Consider the following 9,786-nt stretch of genomic DNA (forward strand, 5'->3'; position numbering starts at 1 on the left):
CCCACCCCCGGCTCAAACTTCTGCTAAGAGTGCAGTGGGTGTTCACGGGTTAATCTGACAGCCAGCTCCCCAGGGACCATCCTGGATGATGGGCTCAGTGCACATGCCTCCAGAGGCCTCCAAGAGGGGCGGGCAGAGGACCCTGGCCAGGCCCACACAGCAGCCTCTGGGGGCAGGGGAGGCTCCACACATGTGACGCCTCTGTCACATACACATGTATGTGTCATTGTGAGCTTCATGCCCATACATGGCCTCTCCCCAGCCTGTCCCCTCCCAGCCAGCCCTGCTCACCCTGCCTGCAGCCGAGCCCCTGCCTGCCCCCACCCCCCCCACCCCCACCCCCGCCCCCATGCACCCTGCCCTTTTGCAGCAGGAGCCCAGAGAAGCATTTCCTGTTTGGGGGCTGCCTCCTCCCCCTCTAAGCCCAGGTTCCCAGGGCCCCAGCCTGAGCAGAGGTGAAGGGAGGGCAGCCCCCTGCCCCTCCTCCTTCCCCCCCCCACACCCGGTCCAGCTGGAGCCAGGAAGCTTGGGGGTGGGGGGAGGTTGAGGCAGGAGTTTAGTTCATAAATGAGGGTTTGATGATACCCATGCCTGATGCCTGCATGCTCAAGGTGGATTCCATTCCGGGGCTGCAAGCGAACGTGAGGGGTGTCTTGCGTAAGGGCAGGTAGAGTGTCGTACCACTTACGCATGTGCGTCCGAGGGGGTTAGCGTGTCAGACCACGTACCAGTCTGGGATGATGGGACAGTGTGTCAGGAGAGTGCTCCTGTGCGGGGAGAGGAGCGCGCACACACATGTGTCATGTGAAGGGCATGAGTCAGAGCATGTTTCCACATGTATGACGAGCAGTTGGGCCCTGAGACAGTTCACAAGTGTGATGAGGTCTCTGTGTCCAGACTGGATCTCGGGCGGGTCTCTGGGAAGGGACCTCACCCCACCGCCAAGAGCCCCAGACTGCCGGAATTTTTCTGAGGGTCTTCCAGCCTCCTGGGCAGGCGTTTCCCCCCTCTTCTCGACTCCCAGTCAGCTAGCCGCGCCTCCCCCCACCCCCACCCTCCAGCACCCCCCCACCACCTCTGCCCCCCGCCCCACCGCTTCCTGCTCCGGCGGCCCCGGGGGAGCGGGAGCCGCGAGCTGGCAGCGGCCCCGGCCCACTCCTTACAAGGCCTGAACCCGGCCCAGGCCCGCCCCCCGGCCCGCCTGCCAGAGGCCCCGGTCCCTCCCCCTGTCAAGAGCGGCCGCGAGCCGGCCCCGGGCCAGTCGGGGGGCATCGCGATGCTGCTGCGCCTGCTGCTGGCCTGGGCGGCCGCGGTGCCCACGCTGGGCCAGGCCCCCTGGGCAGCCGAGCCCCGGGCCATCTGCGGCCCCGGCAGCTGCTACGCGCTCTTCCCTCGGCGCCGCACCTTCCTGGAGGCCTGGCGGGCCTGCCGCGAGTTGGGGGGCGACCTGGCCACGCCGCGGACCCCCGAGGAGGCCCAGCGTGTGGACAGCCTGGTGGGCTCGGGCCCGGCCAGCCGGCTGCTGTGGATCGGCCTGCAGCGGCAGGCCCGGCAATGCCAACCCCAGCGCCCGCTGCGCGGCTTCACGTGGACCACGGGAGACCAGGACACGGCCTTCACCAACTGGGCCCAGCCGGCCACAGGGGGCCCCTGCCCGGCCCAGCGCTGCGCCGCCCTTGAGGCGAGCGGCGAGCATCGCTGGCTCGAGGGCTCGTGCACGCTGGCCGTCGATGGCTATCTGTGCCAGTTCGGCTTCAAGGGCTCCTGCCGGGCGCTGCCGGATGAAGTGGGCCAGGCAGGCCCGGCGGTCTACACCACGCCCTTCCACCTGGTCTCCACCGAGTTTGAGTGGCTGCCCTTCGGCTCCGTGGCTGCCGTGCCGTGCCAGGCTGGCAGAGAAGCCTCCCTGCTCTGCGTGAAGCAGCCTGAGGGTGGCGTGGGCTGGTCTCGGGCCGGGCCCTTGTGCCCGGTGGCCGGCTGCGGCCCGGACAACGGGGGCTGCGACCACGAGTGCGTGGAGGAGGTGGACGGTCGCGTGTCCTGTCGCTGCACCGAGGGCTTCCGGCTGGCGGCGGACGGGCAAAGCTGCGAGGACCCGTGTACCCACGCCCCGTGTGAGCAGCAGTGTGAGCCTGGCGGGCCGCAGGGCTACAGCTGCCATTGTCGCCTGGGGTTCCGGCCGGCTGAGGATGAGCCGCACCGCTGCGTGGACACGGACGAGTGCCAGATCGCTGGCGTGTGCCAGCAGATGTGTGTCAACTACGTCGGTGGCTTCGAGTGCTACTGCAGGGAGGGCCACGAGCTTGAGGCTGATGGCATCAGCTGCAGCCCCGCTGGGGCCATGGGTGCCCGGGCTTCCCAGGACCTAGGGGACGAGTTGCTGGACGACGGGGAGGATGAAGAGGATGAAGAGGATGAACATGAGGCCTGGGAGACCTTTGATGGTAGCTGGACGGAGGTGCCTGGGATCCCGTGGATGGAGGCCACGCAGCCGCCTGACTTTGGCCTGGCCTATAGACCTAGTTTCCCAGAGGAGGGAGAGCATCGGATGCCCTACCTGGACCCCACCTGGCCACCCCCACTTAGTGCCCCCAGGGTCCCCTACCACTCCTCAGTGCTTTCTGTCACCCGACCCGTGGTGGTCTCTGCCACACGCCCCACGCTGCCTTCTGCCCACCGACCCCCTATCATCTCTGCCACACGCCCGCCCCAGGCCCCCGCCCCCAAGCCCCCCATGATCCCTGCCAGGCACCCAGCTTTGCCTCCTGACCACCAGTTCCCCATGATCTCAGCCAACCGTCCAGATCTGCCCTCTGCCTACCAACCCCCTATTATCTCTGCCACCCGCCCAGCACGGCCCCCTGCTCACCAGCCCCCAATTATCTCAGCCAAATATCCTGAACCGTCCCGTGTGTTCCCAGACACCCGGGTCACTGATACCCAGCCCACCGCTCATGTGCCTCAGATCCCTGCTAACCACACTCCTCTGGGTACCACTTCCAGTGCCCATCAATCCCTTGGCACCCCAGATGTCCCAGTCCTCCAAGCCCAGGCCACCCACCTTCCCATTACCTCGACTGTCCAGCCCCCTCTGACCGCTACCTCCAGATCCCCTGTGCTCCCTGCCCATCAAGCTCCTGGGTCTTCTGCCACCCAGCCCCCAGCCCCCGACACCACCCTCACCTCAGAGCCCCCTCAGAGCCCCACTAACCAGATCTCATTCACCAGCCCTACACACCCCCATTCCAAACCCCCACAAGTCCCAAGGGAAGGTGCCCGTGACACCAAGGTGGGTCCCTGGATGCCCTCAGCAGCCCCCACAGCAGCCCCAACAGCCCTGGAGGAGGCCAGTCCGGCAGGCCACAGCCGGAGGGATGACCGGTGGCTGCTGGTGGCACTCCTAGTGCCCACATGTGTCTTCTTGGTGGTCCTACTCGCACTGGGCATCGTGTACTGCACCCGCTGTGGCCCCCACGCACCCAACAAGCGAGTTACCGACTGCTATCGCTGGGTCACCCACGCTGGGAGCAAGGGCCCAACAGAACCGATGCCCCACCGGGGCAGCCTCACAGGGGTGCAGACCTGCAGAACCAGCGTGTGATGGGGCACAGCCCCCCCTCTGCGGGGTGGGGGGAAGGGGCGTGCGTTGGACACATGGCTCAGGCTGCACCAGGGACCCATGGGGGCTGCCCAGCTGGACAGAGGGCTTCCTGCTCCCCCCGGGCCCAGCCAGGCTCCTTTCTCAGTCAACTACCAGACTTGACTCTTGGGAACTCTGCTCCCCGGCCCAGCACTCACGACAGAGGAGACGCCGAGGCCCCCAGGACCTCAGGGGGTGGGTGCTGGGGTCTTCTCCAATAAACGGGGTGCCAACCTCACCCAAAGTTCCTGACCCCCATTGATGTCTGAGGGGAGGGTCTGGGAGGACTCAGCAAAAAAGAGGGGACCTTCCTTCAGCTTGTCTGGGCCCCAAGGAAATAAGGTAAGACCGCTTAAGGGAGGGTATGCTTCAGAGATTCTTGGGTAAACAGGAGCCCAGAGAGGGCAGAGCCTTGCCCAAGGTCACACAGCGAGCCCAGGAGTGGGAGGTTTGGCACGGGGTTTCATATTTGTTCCTCTTTTTTTTTTTTTTTTAAGATTTTACTTATTGGGGTGCCTGGGTGGCTCAGTCGTTAAGCATCTGCCTTCAGCTCAGGTCATGATCCCAGGGTCCTGGGATCGAGCCCCACATCGGGCTCCCTGCTCGGCGGGAGGCTTGCTTCTCCCTCTCCCACCCCCTCTGCTTGTGTTCCCTCTCTCGCTGTGTCTCTCTCTCTCTGTCAAATAAATAGAAATAAAATCTTTTTAAAAAGACTTTATTTATTTATTTGACAGAGAGAGAGAGAGCACAAGCAGGCAGAGTGGCAGGCAGAGAAGCAGGCTTCCCGCCGAGCAGGGAGCCCGATGTGGGGCTCGATCCCAGGACCCTGGGATCGTGACCTGAGCTGAAGGCAGACGCTCAACCGACTGAGCCAGCCAGGCGCCCCAATATTTGTTCCTGTTTTTACCAAAACTCCAAGTGGGGCTGAAAATGGGGGAGCGTTCTAGAATGAGGGCTTCTGCTCAACAGGAGCCAAACTGGGATTTAGGAGTCAAAGTTAAGCTCTGGGTCTGGTGATTCTGGGGAGTGAAGGGTGTCTAGTGGGTGAGCTTCTGTCTTCTGGTACTTGCCATCCTATCCCCACAGGCTGCCCAGAAGGTGGCAGCTGGGGCCCAGGGTCACTCAAGGGTGCTGCCACTCCTCTGGGTTATAGGTGCTCTGAAGTTTCCCCTCCTCCCTGCTCTGGGGAGGAGGTGGGAGTCACTGCCTAGCAGGCTGGGATGGGGAGAGCACGGAACCTGGGAGAGCTATCCCATCTCCAGCTCCCTTGGCAGGCTTCTGAGCAAGGCTTGGGCCACATTTTGCGCTTCTCCATGTGCGTGGTGCTGGGTCAGAGAACCCAGATCAGAGCTTGAGCAAGTTGCTCAATGCTGAGGTGTCCCATGAACCCAGAGGGGATGGTCAAAGATCACAGCCTGCGGGAACCTGGCAAACTCCTTCATCCTGGGCTCACTGCCTTGGGGACCAGGAAAGGCGGGACCTGGGCTGGGGAGGCTCCGGTTCCCACTGCCTCTGTAATTTTTCAGTTGCAGTCTCTAAGGAGCCTCTAATTAGGACGGAGCAGAACCACCACGACCACCCAGACAGGAGAGGAGGGGCGGCCTAAAGGCCCCTTCCCTACCGGGGGTGCCCTATGCCACCCTCTGGCCCAGGGCCTGGGCCTGAGCCGGGCCCCAGGGGACGGGTAGAGGAGGGGCCAGAACTGGGGACGAACCGGGGGCCGTGGAGGGGGTGGAGGGAACGCTATGCACCGCCCCCGGCCCCCGCTCTCATGTTCCCCTAACTCAAACCAGACGCCCCTGCCAGATCCTGCCCAAGTGTTTAACCTCGGAGACGCCGCTGGAGAGATTCAATGCATGAGAGTGGAGTCGCGGGGTGGCCTAGGGGCCTGGGTCTGAGAAGGAGGTGTGGGCGCAGCCTGGGGGGTGACAAATCCTGCCAGGATGAGACAGACTGGAGCTCCCTCCTGAGACCCTGGGCAGGGGATCCAGAGCACCCTCAGGGCAGGAAGGAGTTAAATGCACTGCTGTCGGAGGGAGGGGATGGGAGTGGGGAAGGGGGCCCAGAGCCGGCTCTTTGTCATCCCGTAATGAGCAACAGATGCAGAGCTGCGTGCGGGCCTAAACAGACTGCCTCCCAGGCCAGAACCCCCGCCTGCGCCCAGCCTGGGCTCCGCCCAGACCCGGAGCTGTGTCTTAGGCTCCGCCCATCGACTCTCCGACCCCTCCTCATCCAAGCGCGAACTTCACCAGCAGGCCGATGCCCGCACCATCAGACAGATCCCTCCTAGCTACGAGCCACGCCCACCCACTGCTGTCAAAGTGCCCCTCAGGAGCTCTTCAGAAGCCCCGCCCACCAAAGCCACAAGCCTCGCCCCCTGCCAGCTCAGAGATTCTCGCAGAACCATTGCCCCGCCCCTCTGCTCTATCAGCTCCGCCCCGGCCGAGGCAGTAACAATGGCTCCGCCCACCAAGGCCATAAGCCTCGCCTCCTCAGGGCGGCTTGCGCAAACTGGCAGTTATTAATTCCCGCTTCCTGGAAGTATACACTCCGCCCAGAGTTTACACTTTCTCCTCACTCCGCGTTGCGTGCCCCGCATAGCAGAACCACAAGCTCCACCCCTCCTCGGAGCCGGAGACCCGGTTCACGAGTGCAGGGAATTCCGCAGAGACCTTTCTCCGTCCGGGACAGCTGCAAATTCCGCCTTCCAGGAGGTTACGGGTTCCCCTTAAGCTCCTCTTCAGGCTCCGCCCCCAGGTACAAGTCCCGCCCATTCACAGCCGTTCAAATCGCAGGGGCGGGGCCTCTTGCTGGGAAAAGAGCTCCGCCCACGTCTGGCTAACACTTTCCCTGCACACTGAGGTAATGGCCCACCTACAGAGTCCTCGGGCCCGCCCACTAAGGATACCCACAAACTCCACCCTGACGATCCCTTAAGTACCGCCCACCCAGAGCTCCTCTTGCCCGGGGCTTCTCGCAAAAGAATCTGCCCACGCAGAGAGCGTAACCCAACCTCTTCTCAGGCTCCACCTACTGTGAATGCATAGCCACGCCCACCTATATAGGTTCCACTTTCGCGGGAATCCGGGGCTCGGGACTCCCAAAGTCGCTCACCGCCTTCTGAATATGCTCAGACTAGTGTGGATCCGAACTCCGTGTCCCTGACCAGGATGCCCCGAACCCGGCCCTGGCACCCCGTCTCCTTCCCTACTCACGGTTTCCGGTCGCCTAGATTGCAGGTTCTCTGGAGGGAGCCCTGAAATGAGTTCGAAAGCCCGACGGGAGGCGTGGATGAATGGGCCTTTGGCGCCACCTGCCTTCGGCGCCTGGGCTTGCAGCCACCGCGAACCTGGCCCCTCTCCCAAAGCACCTTAAGGCCCAATAAATAAATACTTGCTTAATTTATTAAATGTTCGTGTTATTCAGATATTGGCCGCTTCGGCAAATATTTGTCCCCCAGCAAAACAGCAGATCCACTCGCATGGGTCCTCTGTCGTATTTGGAAGACCCCAAGGGGGTCTCTGTGAGCTGAGGAGGCCCCCGCCAGTCTTTACAGCGGCTGCTGGGACTCTTGCTGTACCTTGCCCACGAATCCCGTTTCCCAGGGGCGAAAGCACGGACTCTCACCTGAATCCTTAGGGTTGGGTCCTCCCCGCCCCCAGCTAGTGCTCCAAAGTGTGGACACCTTCTTTAGAGGTGTGCCTTTGGCAGGAGGGAGTGAGTTTGGGCTCACAGACCCTCATGTAGAAGCTGAGAGTCACAGGTTTGGGAGCAGGATTGATCTCAGGGCAGATCTCTGTATCAGCGCTCATCACTACATTTGCAAATATTCGCCTGCTCACTCCCACACTAGACCGGGGCTCCAGGAGTCCAGGACACTCTGGAGTTCGGTACCAGGGGCTCAGTGTAATGTTTTTCAAACATTACTGGGACAGATGAGGCTTGTGGCTTTGGTGAAGGGGGCAGCACTAACATCTACTGAGTTCCAGTAGGTACCAGCACCCAGCTGGACACCCTTCACTTCCTGCATCAGGCATTGCTCCCAAGCAACTCAAAGTCTGGGGAATAAGATGCTTTCCAGATGGGATTCCAGTTCTGGCGCCCTGGCCACTATGAATGGGAGTAGGGTTTGGTGCCAAATAATAATGAAAATAATACTGAATGCTTGCAGCAGAGATTGTCTGCCTCATCCGATTCTAAGGGCTTTACATGTCTTTACCCACTTGAGGTCCAGAACCCCCATGCAGTGAGTGCCACTCTCACCACGATTTGCAGGTGAGGAAGCTGAGGGCACTTGCCCGAGTGCCTTGCGTCAGGCCATTCACCCTATTTGATCAAGTTAGTAAGTGGAGGTTTGAACCCAGATAGATTCCGTGATCTTCAATCCTAGACCAGAGCCAGTCCATAACGATAGCCATGTCTCTGATTAGAAAATGCCCACCTCCCAGGGAACTTGCCTTTTTTTTTTTTTAAGTCAATACATTTTTATTTAAGGAATTTTATGTGATTCCTTCCACTGCCAATCACCTTAGTTCCTCCCAAGTCAGAATCATAATCTTCAAAATAGCCCTTTTAAAAAGAATTTTTGTTCAATTCACAGTTGTCACTGTCAGTTCACAATTCTCTACGATGGGCTTCTCTGATCTCCACTTGGATGTGGACATACTTCAGAAATTCCCCACCTATAATCTTTGGAATCCAATTTCTTTACTTTAGGGCCACATTTAGGGGCAGAGTAGATGGATCTTTCTGGTTCTCAATTTCAGGCAGTCTCTAAACATGAATAAGTTCAAATCATATTCGCCCCTGAATGATCACACCCTAGAATTGTACAGATTGTTGGGATACGCCAATACCTAAGACTTAAAATATTTCACTGCAGGGCACCTGGGTGGCTCAATCGGGTAAGTATCGGGCTCTTGCTTCCGGCTCAGGGCCAGAGTCTCATGAGTCATGGGATCGAGCCCCCAGGGGAGCCCCCCCCCCCAACGCCTGTGCCAGCTCTGGGCTCCTCTGGGAGTCTGCTGGAAGATTCTCTCTCTCTGCCCCTCCTCCTACTCGTGCGCGCATGCTCTCTCTTAAATAAATAAAAATTTTAAAAATAAAATAAAATGCTTGACTGTTAGGTCTTTCGCATAGCTTTAGCAGATAGATGTCTTGTAGTTCTTTCCCACAGATCTAACATGTAGTTCTGTGAATTAAAGAAACCACACATCTACTCTATGAGGCATTTCCAGCGATGTAGGTCTACAGAGAAAGCCCCACCGGGTCGACCTCAACAGGGGGAGCTTGCTTTTACCAAGGAGGCTGCAAGGTGTACACTCCTGGGCCAATCGTGCTTTGATGATACTGGCAAACGAGGCATTACCTGTGACCGTGTGGGATCCAGACGAGGGGTCCGGTCCGGGCACAGTTTTAGGGCATCTGGCAGTGGCCAGGCTTTAGCATGGTTTTGGTGAGTTAAGGGATTTCTCTCTGGGAGGCAACTAGTCATGGCTGAGAGCAGGCACTCTGCACCAGACAGCCTTGCTTTGATTCCAGCTCCACGACTCGAGGGCTGGGGAGCCTTAGGCAGGTCCTCTAATTGCTCTCTGTTTGTCTCCTCATACGAAAATGGGCATCCTAGAGTAGCCACCCTAGCCACAATAATCTGTCGGAGAGAAGAAAGAACTCGTTAGGAGGAGAGTCAAGGTTTGCTGCTGGAAGCCAGTAAAAAGCTTCAGGGTGACTGCCCAGACTTCTACAAGAAGTGCTGTCTGCTTTAGCTGGCTCGGGAGAGCCCTGAAGACAGAGTCCAGAAACTGATCGTGGGCAGGGGCGCCTGGGTGGCTCAGTCGGTTAAGCGTCTGCCTTCAGCTCAAGTCAGGATCCCAGGGGCCTGGGATCAAGCCCTTCGTCGGGTTCCCCGCTCAGCGGGGAGGCTGGTTCTCCCTCTCTCTCTGCTGCTTCCCCTGCTTGTGCTCTCTCGTTCAAGTAAATAAATAAAATCTTTAAAAAAAGAAAAAAAAAAAAACCTGATCATGGGAGAGCCGAATCAGCACAAGATGAAGTCCCAAACCCACTAAATCCCTATAGCAGAGGTTCTCAGTCTCCCTTGGTTCGTGGTATCCTCCATATCCTGAATACCTCAGTGGGTTTTTCATGGC

The 9,786-nt window shown here is 59.6% G+C and overlaps 1 protein-coding gene and 1 non-coding gene across 2 annotated transcripts; one reads left to right on the plus strand and one right to left on the minus strand.

The window, feature by feature from the left end:
* The first annotated feature begins 1,243 nt into the window (after nucleotides 1–1,243).
* On the plus strand, nucleotides 1,244–3,884 carry CD248 (CD248 molecule). Its single transcript, XM_006740186.3, has one exon. The coding sequence runs from the start codon at nucleotides 1,277–1,279 to the stop codon at nucleotides 3,599–3,601; it is 2,325 nt and encodes a 774-aa protein (XP_006740249.1). The 5' UTR covers nucleotides 1,244–1,276; the 3' UTR covers nucleotides 3,602–3,884.
* Nucleotides 3,885–8,790: 4,906 nt separating this feature from the next.
* LOC115937688 (small nucleolar RNA SNORA18) lies at nucleotides 8,791–8,920 on the minus strand. The gene has a single exon (XR_004072937.1). It is a non-coding gene; the product is annotated as a small nucleolar RNA SNORA18 (small nucleolar RNA).
* Nucleotides 8,921–9,786: the final 866 nt, after the last annotated feature.

Source organism: Leptonychotes weddellii, chromosome 11 (assembly GCF_054177405.1).
Source record: "Leptonychotes weddellii isolate Sample4059 chromosome 11, ASM5417740v2, whole genome shotgun sequence".
Classification (NCBI taxonomy): Eukaryota; Metazoa; Chordata; class Mammalia; order Carnivora; family Phocidae; genus Leptonychotes; species Leptonychotes weddellii.

Excerpts from the sequence above, each read along its gene's own strand:
- CD248 (XM_006740186.3), top strand. The coding sequence starts at position 1,277 with ATGCTGCTGCGCCTGCTGCTGGCCTGGGCGGCCGCGGTGCCCACGCTG.